At 38.3% G+C, this 21,650-nt stretch overlaps 1 protein-coding gene across 4 annotated transcripts in view; it reads right to left on the minus strand.

The window, feature by feature from the left end:
- SPAG9 (sperm associated antigen 9) overlaps positions 1–21,650 on the minus strand; it is a 104,579-nt gene that overhangs the window by 19,686 nt on the left and 63,243 nt on the right. For 3 of the 4 annotated variants that reach the window (XM_065416298.1, XM_065416301.1, XM_065416300.1), the window contains 15 exons: positions 17,603–17,660; positions 15,898–16,050; positions 15,760–15,811; positions 15,168–15,298; positions 11,657–11,713; positions 10,354–10,527; positions 8,074–8,203; positions 7,473–7,565; positions 6,907–7,074; positions 5,746–5,917; positions 4,058–4,285; positions 3,289–3,484; positions 2,165–2,287; positions 1,467–1,547; positions 849–916 (listed from right to left, as the gene is read on the minus strand). In XM_065416298.1, the coding sequence (XP_065272370.1) occupies positions 849–916; positions 1,467–1,547; positions 2,165–2,287; positions 3,289–3,484; positions 4,058–4,285; positions 5,746–5,917; positions 6,907–7,074; positions 7,473–7,565; positions 8,074–8,203; positions 10,354–10,527; positions 11,657–11,713; positions 15,168–15,298; positions 15,760–15,811; positions 15,898–16,050; positions 17,603–17,660 (1,884 nt within the window). Of the gene's footprint in view, positions 1–848; positions 917–1,466; positions 1,548–2,164; positions 2,288–3,288; positions 3,485–4,057; positions 4,286–5,745; positions 5,918–6,906; positions 7,075–7,472; positions 7,566–8,073; positions 8,204–10,353; positions 10,528–11,514; positions 11,527–11,656; positions 11,714–15,167; positions 15,299–15,759; positions 15,812–15,897; positions 16,051–17,602; positions 17,661–21,650 lie in introns of all 4 variants that reach the window. The other variant, XM_065416299.1, reaches the window with a different exon arrangement.

Below are 21,650 nucleotides of genomic sequence, written 5' to 3' on the forward strand. Positions count from 1 at the left end.
TTGCTCAGAGGTGGGAAGAATAGTGACAACATAAAATATGGATTATTGACAAGAACTAGATTCAGCTACACAGTGTGGCCAGGATCAATAGATAAGCAAGGTTTAATATATACAGTTCTCAAAATTATACCGGAGGCCTAAATATGACAAACCCTGTTTTCAAGTAAGGGCATTAAGCATTCTATGACAAACAAGACTCTGAAGACCAGCCTCAACACCACAATACCCAACTAAGGCAAAACAAACCAAGATAATGTTACGTTTCTCCTTTAAAAGCAAGAAGAACTTGAAGTAGAGACAGGCATGAGTGAAACTAACATGGAGTTCAGACAACCCAGCTGACTGAAAAAATCTGTACTGAAGGGGTGCACAACAATGATGGAGATACAGGCAGAGGGTCGACTGGCTTAATGCATGCACTTTACTTACTGTACCTATAATTCAAAATTTCAATTACTCCACAGTCCTGGAGGCAGCTCAAAAGAACTTCAGAGTGAGGATCCATGGTGGTGATTCCAAGTAGGAGAAGTTCTTGGCTATCTACTAGAAAGAAAGGGAGAACAGGGGAATTCCTAATTACTGTAAAATAAGTTTGCCTGAACATATCTAATGCTACACTTCATCAACCAAAATGCTAGCAAATTAGTTTTTTGACAAGGTACACAAAACATTAAAGAGACTGGAAATGCTTGTTGTATTAACACGGTTTGCAAAAATCAGATAATTCAGTGCATTCATTTTCAAAGTAAAATATTCACTAATGATACATTTTATTTACTCCGTTTCTATCATGAAGCATCTCTCTACGGTCATTGATTCTGTTTAAGGTCGTTCAGCAGAATGCTTACCAACTCCTCTGTGAAATATTGCTAACGTTCCATCAGCTAGTGCAACTAATACTATTCCTTTTACATGTCTGGAAAAAGAAAGGAGGCAAAAGTATATCATTAGTGTTTAATTCATATTATCAATATAAAAATATAAATAGGACATTTTATAGTAAATATTATTTTACAGTTCAGCATAATTTTATAAATGAAATTCACATTTGCTCTTAAATATATAGTTTTCTAATTTTTAGAATATGGTTGATTGAACAGAAGGGGCTGTGAGACGCACAGGCTGAAAACAGAAAACTGATAATAACAATACATTAGCTACAAAGTAAGTAGGACGCATCTCTAGGAAAATTATAGTTTCCTCTTTATACGAGTCCCCAAAACCAGGAAATACCCTTGATATTTCAGTACCCATAAAATCCCCTTTATTTCCCCTGCTCCCCATTATGCTGACTTAACCCTCCTCTCCATCATCTTCCCCAAAAGAATAAAGAAATGTAGTTTTTTTAACTAGCGTCTCAATGAATTCAGAGTGGAAATCTACTTAAACTACATTATAATTATGCTATCTATAATAAAGGTTCATAAGTTAGCAAAATTTACAAAACATTATTTCAGGCAACTTACACAATACTGAGAATAGAATCTTTAAGTTTAATGGCATGAACACATTTCCTCCACTGGGCCACTGAAGAATGAACATACAAGCTGCAAGGACATAATTGGGATGAATTAAACATGAATACTTCAAGACCATGTTAATGTCTCAGACAATACAAGAATTGTAATCAATTTCGGCCAGGGTAAAGCTTTAATTATGGGAAAAAATTCTCTCATACTGAAAGTGCAGCATTGCTACAGCTAACCCACTGGCTGCCCAAAACATTACTGAACATCTATCCACAGAGCCTGTAACTGGGATAGTAAATGATCCTAGTGATCTGACATTCAGCACTACAGAATCCTTAGATAGTACCATATTTCTTTGAATAAAAAGAAAGCCTTTTCTAGAGACATGTCAGAGATAACTTTGTTTAATTTGTTATTGAAAAAAAGATATATTTGTTAAACTCCTACAATATATAGTACAGTATATTATGCTACAGAAGGATACATTCTGTATGTTCTATAATGCCAAGACAATAAGGCATACTGAAAGGTACTACTGCAGCTTTGGTTCAGAATTTTCTTCCTTTTGTGGGTTTCTCACACTTCATCTTAGTTCTTGGCGCCCCCAGGTTGATATTTAAACTCTTTCTGAAAGCAGGCTTAAAATGACTCCTAATCTTTTTAATTTAGCAGTTTTATAATTAGCATTTTCTTACCATCCATTCTGTGCTCCAAGCCACATTGTAGGTAAAAGGCTGCTCATTTTCTGTGCTTCTTCTCTCACTAGATCTTGCTCATTTGGCAATTCTACCACATCTTTACACAAGTCCGACTCACTACTGAGAAAAACAATGGTAAAGTGATAAAAAATAGTCTGAAAACAAATGCAAAGACTGCTCAAACTATAACCCGGACACCAAATTCAAAGCTGTTAAATGTTAAAATATCCTGTGTATTATAAGTATATCTAAAGCAGAGTAAGAATTCCATTAAGTATACCAATTGTACGACTGAAATGAATACCTTTTTAGAGTCAATTATTTCATGAGGATATCTACCTCTTATGAGGAATGAGAGACTGCATTCAGCCCCATTATTCTGCTCCCATACAAACACACACACCAGGTGGAACCTCATGTGAAGAGCTGAAGGCCTTGAAAAATCTCAGAGATGTCCCAATTTTATTTATTAATGACTCCTACAAACCTCATTCAAGTTTTCCCTCAACTGCCACAGCTAATGCACAGTAGTTGGCTGGACTGAGAAAGAGGCAAGTTACATTTGTTCCCATACACTTTTGAAGAGCCAAGTGCCAGACATGAATAATAGAGCAAGTGTGATATCAATGTGTACACCAAGTGTTGAACAATACTAAACCAGCAGTTTGCTGAAATGGTGGGTTGAAAGGAACAAATAGTTAAAAACAGATTAACACACTCCCTTTTGGAGGTACCTGCGTAGAAAACGTAATGAAGTTACAGTGAAACTATTCTTCATTCTCACTCGAGACCACTTTAGAGAAACTAGTGCAAGATATTCTACATAACTATTTTGTAAAGCTTAATCTGCACACACACCTAGAAACACTTCAGTTATAAAAAGAACAGGAGTACTTGTGGTATCTTAGAGACTAACAAAGTGCCACAAGTACTCCTGTTCTTTTTGCGGATACAGACTAACACGGCTGCTACTCTGAAACCTTCAGTTATATAGTGCCTTCCAAATGATGGCCTCAAGTGCTTTACAAATACTGTATATGAACCTTTGTCTCAATAGTACTCTAAAATGGTACATTTATGAATTTTAATACATTTTAATGGTGTGGACATTGACCATGTACCTAGGCTGGTATACTGGAGAACCCTCTGTTGTATTCTGCACCCCCAAAGGATCTGTGAAGACATGCTCTGTATACACTCCGGTTTGGGCTGGATCAGCTAAATCTTCTCCTGACCCAGCACTGACTTCTGTCGCCTCCGTTGCTTCCTCTGCAGTTGGAACGTTTTCATCTACCACATTACTTTCAGCTGCAGTTTCTATGAAACAAATATTTCAGTTAAAAGTTAACTTGAAAACCATTCTGTATAGACACCGTGGCAAGTGCATGGGCAAATTACTATTAATTCTTTGCCTTCTATTTCCCTATGTGATAGACTATTCCTTTGGATTCCACTGAATAGCCCCATTAAATGGGAAAGGATTAGGAATTGAAGGACATGAAAAGACAGCTTTTGACTGAACGCTCTCTTCAGGTTTCTCTCAACCCATCTCTGCTCTGTTATTTTATTTCTCTGAGGTACTTCACACTATCCCTCTTGCCATAGTATCCGAACACCTCACAGCCTTTGGTGCATTTAGTCTGCCACCCCTGTGAGGTAGGGAACTAATACGATTACCATTTTACAGATGGGGAACTGAGGCAAAGAGAGACTACATGACTTCCCCGGGGTTACATAAGAAGGGTGTGGGAGACCAGGTCTCCAGAGGCGGAGGTTAGCATCCTCCCCTTCCTTCAATACAGGTCTATTCAATTTGTTTTGATGCTGTTGACAACTTACCCTGTATTCCCACTTAAAACTCTAAATATACATGGATGAATATTTTCATACCTGGCTGTTTATCTGTCACAGATGAGGCACCATTAGCATTGTGCGTTATGAGAGATCCTGTAATACCCTCTGCAGTACAACCAACCACTGTGATTCCTCCTAACAGGCTATCAGTTTCTGCTGAGCTGTTGCTTGTCATACTTCCACACAAAGAGGTCTTGTCCACCTGATTGGAGTCTGCTTCTTGTGACCCTTCCTCTCCTACAGGATAATCCGTTTCTCTAGCCCCTGAAAGGCAGATTAAGCTTCATGTAATTTCTTGGATACAGTAAAACACAGTGCATAATCTGTCAAGCAATAAGATCCAAGTTAGACAATAAACAAAGATATTTACAGTCTACAGTGCCTGAGAGTCACATGACTAGAACATCCTATAAAACTTGCTTTAATCACATAACACGAAAAGGCATCTTAAACCAAGCTGCCGCCTTTAAATTAAAAGTGGACAAAGTGATTTAAAGAAGTGCTGCACGCTTGTACCTTGTACGTCAGGTTTCTTTTTGAGCAAAACTTTGCAGCCAGGTTAAAAGTAGAATTGAAACAGATGCTGATAACAGGGGAAAAATGCTAACAGACCCTCATTGAATTCCCTTTGTTCTGATTTAAATTTACGCACATAACTGCTCATTTCCAGAGGCAAGAACGTTGCTTTTGTTTTGTATGATATATTGTTTGAAATATGTATCATTCAAGACAATCCCAATAGTAAGAATCATCATATGGTGGCTAATTCAAAAAGTAGTTCCAACAGAGCAAGTTCATCTTCCTGTCTCACTTTCAAGGTCTGCACAACTCCATTCCTCTACTTGCCTTTCTACACAGCCTCCAGCACATTCTATTCTTCCCAAAGTATCATGTCTAAACATGCCCTCCCTTCGTCTCCACATATGCACCTTCATACCTTACTTCCAGGCTCTCTCTCCTGCATGGAAAAACCTCCTTGATTTTACTGTGCTACGTTAGCAGCCTCACTCAAATCTCCACTCAAAGGAACTTGCTTTTTCAAAGCCTACTAGCACAAACCCTCCACTGGAGGCTAATTTTTAATAGATTTTTTTTTTTTTTATAAATGAGTTAACAAGATGCACACAAAGCAACCAACCTCACCTCCTGAAGTGTTGTATCCACCTACTTTTCTTTGCCCTCCCTACACACTCTGTTGTCTCTTAATTAGATCTTCGGTTAAACGCTAAATGGTAAGACTCCTTGGGGAGGGATCTCATTGTCTCCTGTAAAAGGTACCATACATCTCTATGGGCTCAATAAATATAATAAAATTAGAACCATACTTTGAATGTGGAGATCTGTGGAATACTCCCACTACTGAAGAGACTGTTTACCTCTAAACTGGACTATGGGAAGATAGTGGGCCAGATTATTGGTCCTATTAAGTCACATTCCTGCCTTGGTGTGGTTAAGGGCTGCTCTAACTTATGATAATGGCCAATTCCAGGATCAGAGGTGACAGAAAAGTGGCACAGGCCTGATGTAAGATTAAACCCAGTTTCCCCTCAGTTATGTTGTTTGTTATGCTGTCAGCTATAGTGTATTTTTATCATGATGATTAATCACAGAACTTGTATCCTTTTAGTTCGTCACTTCTAAAACGTTCTGGCTCTAATTTTCTGAGATGAACACACCACTCCAGGGGAAGTCAACTGGCACCAAGGATAGGCTGATTCTCTTACCTGGAATGCTAGCAATACAAAGAACGTGAGAATTGCAAACAATAAAATTGTCTAGGATGTTTCCCGGCTGGTTAGCATCAACAATAATCACTTTTGTAGCGGAGTGTGTGCTAGTACAGATCCAAACTAGACTGGATAATTCTTCCTGATGTTTCAGCTGCTTCTGCTGCTCCTGCAAGAGCAAACAGCAGATGTACTAATATACTAGAAGGGAGCAGGTGGCAGCAGTTTTAAAGATATATACCCATATATTATGTAAAACTCATACTGGACAGCTAGGCATGTTTAATACTATTACATGTATAGGAAACTAAATGAAAAGTAATGAAACTACACAGAGAACTATAAGTTTGAACTAGTGACTAATCTAAGACTGGTGTTGTCAGAAGAAGAGTTACATTTACATGCCTGCACGCTCTCTCAGTATTGACAACTTCAAGTGTTAAATAATCGTGCGTCAGGCCCCAAAGCATCATGAGCATTTTAAAAAATAAGTTGAGTTTTTTTCTTTGCTTTCTAGTTTCTGAGGAAGTCTTCATGTTTTACTTGCAGTCATTCAGGATAGAAACTTTTTAAAATGAAAACAGATTCTCATGCAATCTCTTGAGTTCAGAAGCTGGAACTTTAAGAAATACATAAAAAATGTGGAATCATGATAGAATTGTGAAAGTTGGCAATGCTGGTATCTAGATCAAGTAACTACACAGATTGTGTAAAAATACTTAGCTATTTATTTAGATTTACCTCAGAGCCTGTAAACATCAGACAAAACGTGAATATTTATTTCAGTAGGTGGATTCAATACAAAGCACCAGGTTTTTTTGTCTGGATCATCATTTCAATTCTACCTGAGAAAACTTGCTTATCCATTGCTGACTAGCAGAACTGATTACCAATTAAGTACACCTCTACCCCGATATAACGCGACCTGATATAACATGAATTCGGATATAATGCGGTAAAGCAGTGCTCTGGGGGGGCGGGGCTGCGCACTCCGGCGGATCAAAGCAAGTTCGAAATAACGCAGTTTCACCTATAACGCGGTAAGATTTTTTGGCTCCCGAGGACAGCGTTATATCGGGGTAGAGGTGTATTATTTAAAGTAATGTTGTTTAAATATGCTCTTAAATATTCAACATTATAGAACAGAACTGATCTTACCTTGAGTTCCTGGTCTAGTCTATCTAAGCTACTCTGAGATCCTGTTTGGTGCTTGTTCCCATCTGCATCCGAACCTGCTACATCATTGTAGAATACACTGGCACCAACCACAGAGCCTCCATCTCTTGTCTTCCCTCCTGATAAGTTCACCCCTACAGCACACCAAAGCTTGAAAGAGAAGAATTTGAGCATTTCACTTGCAGAACACATGGCTTTTTTGGCTTATGAAAGTAATAAAGGAACTAACTATGTAGGCTATAACGGGAGTCGAGTACAATTTTTTACACTACAATTTATGGAAGACATAGCAGCAGAGAAAATGAGTCCATTATTCTTAAGAATGCAATGTTTAGAGAGCATGAGTGTAAACTCGAATAAGTGTGATTCTGCTGCAGTGTGCATTCTGTATCACACATTTGCTTTAGACGCCCAGCTTTATTACCTAAACGGATAAGAAAAATCATTCAATATTTTAGGTTTCAGATCAAGGAAGTTACCAGTTCAATGTCTCATTGTCCTCCATCAAGGGCTATCTCCTCTAATTTTCATAATTCTAGAAGTCCTACCTTCATAGATGTATCCTTTTCATCTAAGGGTCTCAGATAGACAGGCACAGGCAAATTCTTCATCTTGTTATCACCCTGACCACCATTTGCTACCTAAAAAGAAAAAAAAATTACACTTTCCCCTAAAAAAAAACCCCATCGTTTGTGAACCTTGTCAAGCACGCAGAACAATATTTTGCCATGGCTGAGGGTTGGTTTGGTTCATGGCCCATAGTTTGGTCAGCACCACTCAAAGGAAACAAAGATGACAGCAAAAACATTTCAGTGCCTTTTTAAATAGAGTGGATATATTCTCTTTTAAAGGACTGAGCTTGGAGACCCCAGCCTTCCTGCAAATTAATGCTCCAGTCTTAATAAAGTTAAAGAAAAAAAAAAATGAGTTTTCTTCTACAGATAGTTGCCCTTGTCCTTCAGTTGGACGACTCATGCTGCCTTCTCAAGGTGCTAATTCAGAAAGCAGACTTATTAAAAAGCTATCTGACAACTAGCTATAATATACTAGCATCAAACACCACAGTTTTATGGAGCCTTAGTACTTTATCCAGTAACTATTATTTATGGTTATTGTTAAATACCCTAGAAGAAGTCATAATCACAATACCTGTTTGTACTTCTGAGGCAGACTCCAGCCAAAAGCTTGCACTCTACCATCTTCCTTTTGAACATGTGCTTTCACTTGGCGGTATTGTTCTCGTTTCTGTTCTCTGCGTGAGGCTAAATTGGCTTCAGATCTAGAGGGAAAATGGATATTTTTTTCCAAATTCATCTCTGTTCTCCTAATAAGTTCTTTTAATGTGTAGGTATGCCATAGCAGAAGTTGCCCCCTAAACTACTGAGGGTAAACATAATCCAAACTATTTTCAGAGCTATTTATTACAGTAAAAGAAAAATGCTACATTTGTTAGTCTGAGCCAAGGATGGTATACTTCTACTGAAACCTGCCTCAGTGCAGGTGTATGAACTAGATGACCTCTTGAGCTTCCTTCCAGCCCTACAGTTCTATGATTCTATGACATCATCTAGTCAGGCCCACTCTACCGCCTCTCCCCATTTTTCCCTCTGTGACCTGCCTCCTGAGCTTTAGCTTTCCCACTGCTTTTACTGGTAATCATCCTTTTGCAGAGCTTGAGGAAAGGCAAACTAAAGTGACCGCACACACAATGCTGTCAAATACACCAAGTACATAGATTTTTTTTTTTTTAAACTTTTGAATTAAAGTAACCTCGTGGTTACTTTTAACAGTAGTAGATACAACATTTTCATCCGGAAATGTTATTTTTAACTTAAGTGTTCTTTTACCATGTAGTTTTGGAAAAGGAAGCTAAAGAGTTTGTACTAAAAATGAAAGCAAAAGATGATGAGCTACAGGCCAACTCGACAATGTCCCTGTGGCATGCAAGATGCATCCAGCTAGGGCAAGGGTGACCATAAGAACGGCTATACTAGGTCAGATCAAAGTTCCATCTAGCCCAGTATCCAGTCTTCTGACAGTGGCCAATGCCAGGTGCCCCAGAGGGAATGAACAGGCAATCATCAAGTGATCCATCCCCCGTCACTCATTCCCAGCTTCTGGCACAAAATTGTTCTACACAAAATTCATACCAACACTTACTTAAATCATTTCATTTGATGAAAAATGAAAGCTTTACTGGCATGAATTATATAAGCACCAATATAAATTCTTGTTCTGCTCTCTAATTTTGACTCTATTTTATTATTGTGCTAGTTATAATCACTATATATACTGTGATGGGTGCTAAAACTGGATTTTTTTAAACAATGCAGAGATTCCTTTTTTAATTTCCTAGGTTTATCAAATATTTTACATGCTTTGTTTATCTTAAAACCTCCTTATGCATGGATATTACCAGAATAAATCAGCTATATAAACAAGTCTCTGAAACTGTACTATATAACTGCTTTGTTTATATTTTCAGTTATCTAAGATTGTAAATTTACAGTAGAAAGACTAACTATGAAATACACTGATCTTTTTATTAGCACAAACATATTTTTCCTTTTAATTATATAATCCTTAATTATGAAATATTTCTTGTGTAGAGATATATTAATTATAAAAACACTGTTGGAACAGTGTTTTGTTGAAAGTCATATGATGCTCATATAGTAGACCCTCAGAGTTACGAACACCTCAGGAATGGAGGTTGTTCATAACTCTGAAATGTTCATAACTGAACAAAACGTTATGGTTCTTTCAAAGGCTTACAACTAAACATTGATTTAATACAGCTTTGAAATATTACTACGCAGAGGAAAAATGCTGCTTTTAACCATCTTAATTTAAATGAAAGCACAGAAACAGTTTCCTTATCTTACCAAAAAAATTAAAAACATTCCTTTTAGTAGTTTACGATTAACAGTACTGTACTTTATTTGCTTTTTTTGGGGCCTCTGCTGCTGCCTGATTGCATACCTACAGTTTCAAATGATATATGTGGTTGGTATGTCATGAGATATGTCAGTTTGTAACTCTGGGGTTCATAAATCAGAGGTTCTACTGTACTTAAAACATTCTTCTGAGAGCTAACTATTTCTCCAGTGCCTAGAGGTAATTTTTTGAGGGAGCAACACTTGAAAATAGCAATGTCACCCATGCCATCTCTAACATGCAACCATCACTACGCATTACAGTTTTCATAATCCTGATTTCATGAGTATCTTCTTTGACATGTTCACTCTAAGAAAAATAATTTGACATAATGTGAACAGTCAACTGCAAGTAATACAATTGATTTTTATCCTGTCTGCCTTTATGGGTCACTTGATAAACTATAATGAATATACAGGTAAAGATTTTGTATTAATGAACAAATTAGTTAATTAGTATAAGTTACAATGGGAAAATAAAAATGTATCTTACTCTTCACTGAGGAAATCAAAGGCTTTAGATTTGTCACTAGGTAACTGAGATAAGGTGCTGCTTCTTTTCTTGACTGATGGAGTAATATGTGAAGTTGGAGCATTATACTTAAGATTAACAGGTGGTTCTGGTTTCTTAGCAGTATTGCTTGATGAACTGAACAGCCTGCTGAAACTGAAGGACAAAAGAAGCATGATAAGTCTGTATGCATCCAACAAAACTGACCTCCTTTTGTACTAGGGTGACCAGATAAGTGTGAAAAATAAAGACCAGGAGGGAAGAAGGGGTAGTAGGTCGCCTATATAAGACAAAGCCCCTAATGTCAGGACAGTGCCGAGAATATTGGGACATCTGGTCACCCTATTTTGTACACAGGGCATTGTGTACACTACACTGCTCAAATCAATGTATTACAGTGGTTGGAAGGGAGTGGAACCAAACCCAGCGGCTATTATGTGCTTAGCAATAGCTTACACAGCCATAACGTGAACCTATGTTAATAAGAGAAGGCATGTTAATTCAAACAGTGGTATTATCCCATCCTCTTCCTTTAAAGGAAGACTGAATCTTAAGTTTCCCTTGAACATCCACCACAAAATGGGCAAAAGGTAGCTTATGTTCTTCATTGAAGAAAAGTCTTAAAGAGTGCGTTAGCTCCATGGTGAGGAACTGCAGGTAAGCCCAAATCCTGGTGACTCCACAACCCTCTATCCATGTAAACCCTCTAGCCCAGTGAACCTACAAACCTTCCAGACCAGAGGTGAACTATTACCAGTTAAGCCATTAACACAAAAAATAAAATAAAATAAAATTAAAAAAAAAAATTAAAAAAATTTACGGGGATTTCAACATTTATCTCCCTTTTTTATTTTGACATTTAATTTATTTAAAGAATAAACAGACAATCAGTAAACATTATTTCAGGGGGAAATAAAAGTGTTGAAATTATATGCAAACCACAAACATTCAAAAATTTTTTTTTATCATTAAAGAAATTTACAAAAATGCTCAGAATCAGTGTATTCAGAACCTGGTTCATCATCTGATAAAAAATACTGTACCATTACTTTGAAGCACATTAGCATCTAACTCCAGTAAATGCACAAACATTCACTATAGGATACAGCTTATGACACATTTTGTCTTTGAGAACAGCCATACCGAGTTGGCATGCTAGGTATCTAAAAGAGAAGCACTTTAAACATCTTTATCTCAAGAACAAAATAATTAACTGACATACAAAAAGCATTAATACCAACTACTTGGTGTTTTTCGCAGCATCTGCCTGTATTTCAGTACTTACAACTGCCAAATGCTTGATCTCTTCTTTTCTTGCATGGCTGGATTTTCTCTTGACGCTCTAATGAAAAGGGAATACTAAGTTTACTAAATAAGCAATAATACAAAAGGTAAGGTGTGTGGGAATACACACAACTTTGGGTATTTAAGTATAAGGCTCTGCCTTGAGCCATGGAGACAGAAGTTGAAGGTGTCAATACCTGCATACATGTCTCTTAAAGTCAGAGACTAGTTTTATCATTTAAACTCAGCTGCAATTGAAGAGTGCTCTCCTTCCAGTAAGTACCCTCCATTCTTACTTCCCTAGTCTTAGATACCCGTTTTATTTATAGTGTTATTCTGTAAGTCACAGTAACAGCAGTGGATACTGCTCCAAGCAACCTTTCGCAAAGGGAAACTTTCAGGTTTGGGTTTTAAAAAAAACAAAAAAACAAAAAAGAACACTAGTTTTAAAGATTTTGGGATGATGATTCTCAAATCGTCTTTAGAGAAGATCAATAATTAATGTTCACTTTCAGCACCAGAAATCAATATAGAACATTGTACTTTATCAATTAGAGTAGAACCCCATTTATCCAAACCTCCATTATCCGCCTTTCTGTATTAACCAAACCACCAGAACACACAGAAATCTGGGAAACTGACCCTTCAGCCCCGCTGCCCAGGACTGATAGCCCGTGCCCTGCCGTGGGGGGCTGAAGCATATAATTTAGTTTTGTGGGAGCACTCTGGTGTGGGGCCCGGGACAACTGCAACAAAAAGGTTGAGAAACACTATAATGTTCAGGATTAAAAAGAGTAAAAAGTGTAAAAATGATCAATACGTGTACAGATTGTTAAACTCACGTCTTTTCTTGTTAATACATGAACAAAATATTGTTTGCAAGAACTAGGGGTCTGTATATTCTGTTAAGCAGATAAGCAGATAAGAAGGGGGATATGTTTTAATGCTTTTCCAGGAGGGGCCAGCTAGTTTAAAAGCAACTCCGTATCTTAAAATAATGGATAGAAAGCTCTTTGCCCATTCTCCTGATTGTCCAAATTCTTGATTATCCAATCTGGCCCCGGTCCCAACCAGATCAGATAAACAGGGTTTCACTGTCACTTGTAAAAGATTCCTTAACAGGAAATTGAGAGAAAGGTGCTTAAATCAATTTTGTGCACATATCAGTGGATGTGAGGAAGCAAAGGGAGGGAAGGGAAGTGATGGAGAGAGAACATATAGAGAGCTCAAAAGAGCAGTGGGTGCTCTGCACATATTTAAGAGACAAGACTTTGGGGGCAAAGAGCTTACGATGTATATAAAGAAAGCACCCAGGTGAAATGCAACAACTTGGATTTTTGGTGGGTTTTTTTTTTTTTTTTTTTTTGCTGCAATGTTTTTTCTTGGGTTTCCTTTTTAATTTTAGATTTCCACTTTTAATCCCTACCTTTTAAACAAAACCTTGCAGTTTGTTTTTAAACTTACCTGTCATAGTCCAATTTAGTGCTTAGGAATTAGCTGGTGACAAAATGATTTTTTCCTGAAGCAAGCCAACTACTGGTATGAGAAGGAAGGAGAGAGAGAGGGAGCAGAATTCCATTACAAGAGTAGCCATGGAAAAATGAGCCATCTCTACCTGAGAAAATGCTGTTTTCCCACCAAGTTTTGGAGTCAAAATAGCTCACGTACCTAATATGTTATAATTAAAGCCCTACTTGAATTGCAGAAGGATTGTCAAAAAATTGCAGCTGAGTTGCGATCAAGCCATGGAAAATTGCAGAAAAGTAATAATGGACCTTATTATTTGCAGGAATAAAGTCTATTTTTCTGCAAATTTTCCGCTGTCGGCCACCAGGGACTGAGAGTGGGGGCCCGGAGCTGACAGCAGATGCCCAGAGCTGACAGCAGGGGCTCCAGCTCTCAGCACCGGGGTGGCTGCCACTGTCAGCCCCACACACAATGGGGCTCCTACTCTCAGTGCAGTGGAAGCCTAATACTGTGGAATCCGCAATTTCCGGAATATTGCAAGTTGAGTAGAGTCTTAGGCCTGATCGATACTACACAGTTAGGTCAACGTGAGGCAGCTTACATCAACCTAATTATGTCAGTGTACACACTACAGCCTTGTCCCACCGATGCACGTCCCCTACTACACAGACATAACTCTACCTCCATGAAAGGCGTAGGGCTTATGTCGGTGTATATAGGGCGACAGTGTCTGTCTAGACACTGCATTACTTGCATCAGCTGTTGGATGTCTTGTCAATTTCAGGGCTCCATCCTGCAGTCCTGATATTGGCCAGAAAGCCAGGCAGCTAGAGCTGGCTCCCAGCCAGGCTGCACCCGTCCTGCTCCCTGCCAGGCTGCTGCCTGGAGGCTCCCCACTCAGGGAGCAAAGAAGCCTGGGTGGCTGGCCCCCGCTCCCAGCAGGGAGGCAAGAGCCGGGGAGGGGAGTTGGGAAGGACAGCTGGGCTCCCATGCCTGCCTCCCGCCCCCTTCAGTCAGTGAAAGTACTTCTAGTGAGGATGCGCACCACCAACAGAAGGAGGGTAGTGTGCACATCAGCCACCACAGTAATTACTGCGGTAGCTGTAAGTCGACCTAACACAGGTTGACTTAAATCAGTAGTGTAGATATGCCCTCTTTTATAATACAGTAATTGAAAAGTAAATGTTAGATGTAATCATTACACCTGACCACTAGATGGCAATATACTGTGGTATTAACTATTGGATGATATATGGGAGTGTTGTAAGAAGTGTCAGAGGGGTAGCCGTGTTAGTCTGAATCTGTAAAAAGCAACAGAGGGTCCTGTGGCACCTTTAAGACTAACAGAAGTATTGGGAGCATAAGCTTTCGTGGGTAAGAACCTCACTTCTTTTGTAAGAAGTGGTACAAGGAAGAACTTTGTGTTGAGGTCGGAGGTGAGAAGCCATGTTTAACTATCCAGAAGGAATGCTGTGTAATTTCGCTGAAATTCAGGACACAGTAATTGATTAGGACTGTTCTATTTCCAGTCTTTATTTCTTAAATTTGACAATTCTTCCACCTTTTCAAAGTTATAATAATTGCCTTTTACTACAGCTGACCAACCAATTCTGATTTAATGATCACATCTGGGCCACAGACCAATTTTATTTTATTGTTTGTATGACTGTCTTAGACGACTTGAGTACAAACACACAGTAAGAGAATTCTTCCTGCCCCAAAAACCTAAGGCTGAAAAAAATTATGACGCACTTAACATTACAAGCTCAGAGGAGTCCCTTTGGCTTCAATGGTGTGTGTTTCATACTTGCTTAAATCTTTATGGGATCAGGGTCTAATTTGATAAGAAACAGCAAAAGGGTCAACAGAGGTCCAGAGAGGGGAAGTGACTTGCCCAAGGTCACCACAGGTCAGTGGCAAATCTGATAACAGAATCCAGGTCTCCTGGTTACCGACCAGTGTCCTATCCTCTAAACCACACTGCTCCCCAGAAATCAATCTGCTAACAATACGAAAGAAATATCAAAGGATCTTATGTCATTTACCTTATCATTTCAGTCCATCGCACAGCTTCCTGAAGCTCCATCAGCCGCTCTTTATATTGATTTCTTTCCATCAGGACACGGGCCATTTCAACACGTGTAAAACGTTTCCTCTGAGCAGTGGGAACATCACTCTGCACATACAGAAAGCAAGCTTATAGTACTACAAAGGAATACCAGGGGCATGAAGTCAGCCACCACCTTTCTGCTTAGAAAATAGGGCAATTAACTCAAGTGCCTTGGATGACTGCAAATGCCACTGAACTGCACAAGGCAAGAGTTGGGTAGCCAGGATTCAAACCATTTTGGGCTCCATAGGCCTAAGACAACACCTTGAACTCCACCCAGAAATCAATAAATAGCTAATGGAAACTAAGTCAAAACCAGTTCACTAAAGGGAACAGGAGGCAGGAAAGGATTAGAGCAGGTTAGTCTAAATAAACTGACATTATGTTTCCCTGAACTTTTCATCTCTTTCCCACATGGAAAATAGTTTATATCTTGATTAAGCCATGTAAGTTTCATAGAATTAAACCAATATGATGGAATATTAGAAAAGGGCATGACACAAACTTGGTGTTAAATATATACCTACATCATCATCCTCTTTCGCTTTTTGTCTTGCTTCCTCTGCTTCTGCACGAGCTCTAAAGAAAAAAAAAAAGATGAGATAACTAAGAGAATCTTTAGCAGATGTTTCTAAACTTTCATGAGGACAGTACTAAACACTCACTTTCTAAGCTCTTCTTCTAATTCCTTGTTCTTCTCTTCAAGCTTCTGCTTAGCTTGTTTTACAGCTTCTAGTTCTCCATGCAGTACATCCTTCTCACAGGTCAGTTCATCCACTTTTGCTATCAAATCATTCTTTACCACATTCAGCGCATTTCTATGCAACAAACATTTGGAATACATTTTTATAACAACTCCATTGAAACCTAACAGCACATAGCTTTGTAACACGAGTATAATTTAGCTCCGATACTTAGAAATCTCTGAATAGATAGTGTTGTATGCAGCAACTAAAAGTTGGCACTTTCTAAAACAAGCTTAAAAAGTACATGACATGCACCACCACCACTGTGTTGTAAACAGGTGACTTCAAGTGTCACCATCTTCTCTCTAAAGCTGCTAAAAACCTGGAAATAAAAATATCCAAATGAAATTAAAGTTCAAATTCAAGTAATCTACATAGCGAATAAATTCCTATAGTTGGTTTCAATTCTGAACTGGAACACATTTTCAGCAGCTTGTCAAAACAGGCAGAAAAATAAAAATACTTGACTACAATCATGCTTGAAATGGAAATTACAGTGGCCAAGTGGTACTATTGTATACTACAGATATGTATATAATAGAAGTTATAGGGTGCTGCTATTGTACTAGGAAACAGACTGGCCAGGTTCCTAGGGCTAAAATATTTTTTAAAAAACATTTACACAGACATCATAGCTCTGAAAATTCCTAAAAGAAAGATCAGCAGCAAAGCCACATATACTCTGCCAAGAAAACCTACAAAGTAGGGTTGCCAGATGTTCAGTTTAACTGAGACTGGCAGGAACTGGTCTCTGCCACCAGGGTGTGGGAAGAGCAGCAGCTGCTCCTGGAGCCTGGAGGAGCGGCTCTGTTTAGCAGCTGCTGCTCTTTCCGCCCCCCAGCCTGACAGACTGGACTCCAAAGTAGGTACCAGCACTATGCATGGAGGGCAGGGGTGACCTATCCGTCCCCCCGCCCTGCTGTGCCCCAATTTCCCCTTCCCAACCCCTTGGTCTGGGGACCCCCTCTGCCCCGCTGTGCCCCGATTTCACCTTCCTAGCCCCTCCCTCCCTGCCCCCCTCCATGCCCTGGTGTGCCCTGATTGGACAGGCAGGCAGGCTCCATGTCAGCTTCTCCTAGCCCAGCTCTGCAGGCAGCAGGGGAGTCCCAGGGGATGGGGGAACAAGCATTGGGGGTGAGGATGGAGACTGAGTGACTGGGGGGGCGCCTCGGGGGCAGAGGTGTTCGGTTTTCCGGGATTAGACAGTTGGCACTGCACACTGTTCTTGTTTTGCTCTTGGAAGCTAGTAGATTACTAAAATGACAAGATTTATTACTCTCTAATTAAAGTTTTTGTATCATTTTAATACTCTGCATACTAACAGGAATGGAGGACACTGGCAGAGTGCAATACAAGTCTACCAAGAAAAAGTATAACTGGTAGATTGAAGTGACGTTTTAGACAAAAATCAAATACATTGTGCTTCATTCAAAAAGCCAGACATAGTACACAGTTGCGGGTAGCTCTGCATACTAAAAATACCATTTAATGCTAAAGTAAAAATATCACCATTTGTCAGTGATCCCATATGGCACGGTCCATTTTGGAAAATGATAAAAAGAGTGAGAGCAGAGGGAGTAGGCAGGAAGCACTCCCCAATTAAAAGCTATAGTTTGACACTTACTTGGTCTCCAATAGCTGGGTGTTCTCCAGAATAAGATTTTCAACTTCACGGCCCATTCCTTTCCAAGACAGAGTAAGTGAATAAATTTCAGAAAAAAGAATGAATATTTTTACCACAGAGAAATCAAATTCAAATGTTTTATTTAAATATGGTTAATCTACATTTTGCCTTTATCTGCCTAACAAGATGAATATAGAATCACTTCACAGAAGCAATGTAAATACTCCCACTGAGCAAATATCTAAAGCTTTCTGTCCCTTCCTTCTCTACTTAGCTTTGCTTTCATCCTTCCCCAGGTGATGCCCGAAGACAGCCCTGGCTAATGACCAACAAAGCCTCTCTGCTGGTTTCCCCCCCCCCAAAATGAATTGCAAGCTTTAGGGAAAGGTTGAAGTACTACTAGGTCAAACAGAACATCTACGTCATTAATGGACAAAAAAATTTAACCATTTACAATGCACAAATTCAATGAAGCGTTCTACAAAAGAGGTTATAGAGTATATTTTATGTTCAAAATGCGCCATTTTTAATACACACAGGACATGCTGAACAAGAAAGCTCAGAGATATAGTGTGAAAGCCTTGAAGATCTCCCCAAAGCAGATGGTACCTTACCAAAGAAATTACGGTCTTTAAAGCCCATGCATTCCATGTACAGCAAAAACAAGAACAAGAAACATTTAATGTAAGGAGTAGTATGAACGAAAAGCAACAACAAATCAAGAGATTTGTAAGCTGTAAGAGTGAATTAAAGAAAAGCCAGCACCGAAAATATGAAATGAAATGTTCTATGATTTGAAGCAGATTGATATGCAAGACATACAGTAAAATAAATGAGTATCACCAAATGAGTTAGCCAGGCATAAACAAAGCTTTATAATGGATTAAAAGGTAATCTTCACTTCTGTGACACGATTTAGAAGCATGGTATTTGGAACAAGTGCTAAACCAATCAATCCAAAATTTAGATGAAATATTCGATTCTGAAAAAAAATTCCAAGTTTTGAGTTTAAATGCTTTCAATTGTTTTATGCATCCATAAGGTTCATTAATATTTCTAGGAAGTTCCTATACATTACTGTCTGCATGCTTAAAGAATATTTTAAGTAGAATCTACTATAGAATTTTAAGTTCTGTTTTAGTTTTTAAAATGTATAATGAAACAGCAATAATAGTTGTAAGTCTTGTTCAGCAGATTATTTTCAAGACAACCAAGCCCAGCATTATGTACACACTGATAATAGGAGCAATTATGCCAATTAGAGGTTAGCGTTACACAGCAAAATAAAAAAAATCTTAAAGAATTACCCTCATTGTAAGAATAGTGTGCACGTCTGGTTTTAACAAGTTCCCTAAACACAGTAATAACTTCCAAAATATTTGATAAGGAAATTTTTTTATTAAAAATGAACAAATCTTAATAGTAAAAAGTAACATTTAAAATAGGCATGCAAGTTGAAATTTGTTTAATCTTGTGAATGATTAGTGTATCATATTCCCCTAAAAAAGAGAAACATCAGGTCTCTTATAGAGCTCATTGGACTTTAGATTGAAAGTAGTAAGTTACCTTAACAATTTACAAGTTATTTTATCACAGCTATTTTCACTTTGCCAACAGCTGTAGAAAACTGAGGTTTGCAATCATCAGGAGGTTTTGCTTGTTTGAAGAATAGATTTGCCTTTTTTTAAAAAAACTGAATTATATATGAAAAGCTATTTTACAAGCGTACCTAGGATGATTTGAACTAAATGCAAACAACTGTTGGGATCCCTACATTGTCAAAAAAGTGGATAAAACACAGCTGGAAAGCCAAAAGGACGCAAGGGCAAAAAAATGTTTCCAAGCAGAAACAATGCAGATAATGTTGTATATGAAAGCAGCAGCCAAGAACGCCTAACTGTAGAAGCAATAGTTTTCAAAGTATTTAAAAGCATACACACCAGAATATTCCCCTGGGTATGCAGCCCAAGAGAAAACAGATTAGAGAATCCCAATTAACTAGGTTTTATAGAACTAGAAACTCAATGCTAATATTAATTTAGAATGGAATAATCCACTAAAAACCACACTCAATACATTGTAAATAGATGTGGCTAGTGTGTGATGCAAGTTAGGAAAATGTATGCGTCTGAGACAAAAATATCCATGTGCTGTAATGCTACATAAATGAAAATCAATATGATCATATAAAAAAAGTTAGTAAGTCAACACATATTTCCACATAACACACGAGAAGCCTAATTACATATATTATAGGAATAGACTTAGTAAAAGAATTGCTCTCTAAACATAAGTAACAAAATAAACTTTGCCTAAATAATGGGAAGACTAAAAAGGGTGTTCATTTTTGCCCAAGGAAAATGGGGTGCCCAATACGGGGAAAAGTCTTATAGATTTAAATAACTATTTTGTAAGATCTACTATGTAGGAGTAGGCACTAAAAGTTGCTGTTAATAGGCTATGAAACTTGATCTCAAGAACCCATTTTTGAATGCAGAATGTCAGTAGCAACTAAAAATTACCAGTGTATGAGGACATGTAAAGTGAGTTATGGATGCCTACCAAAACTAGGAAGAGATGACCACATAAAAAACCACCACAACAGTTACCATCGTTGCTTGTGGTCTCAGCAAGGAAGTCCAGAGTATGAGGAAAAGAACAGAACTATTTTCTCCCCTAGTCTGGAAAGACCACCACAATGGCAGCTAATAGGTACAACTTGCATTGCTGCTGACTATTCAAAATAAAATCAGTTCCAGTGCAACTCTCTATCCAGTTTTCCCCACTAAACAAGAAATTCTCAGGAAAGTGCACAATGTGAATCACTAGAAATTCAGACTATTCAAACATACATGTTTGGTCCCTGCAAATTCTACACCACACCTCCTTAGATAAGAAGTTTGAGAGTCAAACTGCTCTTTATGCTTTCTACACAGCCCATTTTCAGACTCAAAAATCAGCTGCTTCTAAGGGCTTGTCTACACTACTGCTTAAGTCGATGTAATTTACATTGCTCAGGGGTATGAAAAAACAAACACCCCCGAGCGATGTAACTTACATAGACTTAAAACGGTCTCTACACCACGCTATGTTGGCAGGAGACATTCTACCGCTGACATAGCTTCCGCCTCTCGTTGACCAGGAGTAATTATGTTGACAAGGGAGCACTCTCCCGTCGCCATAATGTGTCTTCACCAGACGCGCTGCAGCAGTGCTGATTTAGCGCGGTAGTTAAGCCCTAAGATATGTTCTCTAATGTCTACTGCCAATAAAATAAAGCATGGATGCTGAAATATGGCTCAGTTTTGCTACAGCAAAAGTTTCATGGCACATATTATTACTGAGTTGTTGCTTTTTGTTAAACACTCGGGGATGCTAAAGTGTTTCTAAATTGTTTGGTTCTCAAACACAACCAACTTGTTTCACAATGTAACAGCAATATACAATCTCCCTCATAGGCAAAATTCCAAATATGAGCAATATAAAAAGCACGGTGAGGCCCAACTTGTTACCCAAATGGTTTTAAGCAATGTTAATTTGATTGTCCAAAACTGAGAAAAAATTGCTTTGTAAGAAACATCCTAATATACGAGGCACTAGACACATTCCTGTGTCATACCATATACAGAGCAATTCAAATACCAAGCACTTTAAAGAACTGATGAAAGGCTGAATTTTAAAGAAGTGTGCTATACCACAAAAAATTCACACTGAACTGTGAGATGGTTTCATTTATCAGTACAGGAAAATGGAGCCTTATTCAGCTTCAGGCAGCAGCAACTAGAAGAATTATCCTAACTGAAGTGAATCAGGGTCTGAACAGTCACCAAGTTTACTATTACATTTGTAATCTTGACTCAGGACCTCAATGAAAATAAAATCTTTGTCTCCACTGAGTAATATCCAAATTAATCCACAAAAAATTTAGGCATCACAGCAGAAGCTGGATAGGGCAGTAGAGGTTTAGCAAAACATGGACAAACTGATTCCAGAGTTCTTGTTCCTTTCTTGATACTGACAAAAGTCACTTGAACAAGAAGAAATTTCA

The sequence above is a fragment of the Emys orbicularis genome, chromosome 13 (genome assembly GCF_028017835.1).
Source record: "Emys orbicularis isolate rEmyOrb1 chromosome 13, rEmyOrb1.hap1, whole genome shotgun sequence".
NCBI lineage: Eukaryota > Metazoa > Chordata > Testudines > Emydidae > Emys > Emys orbicularis.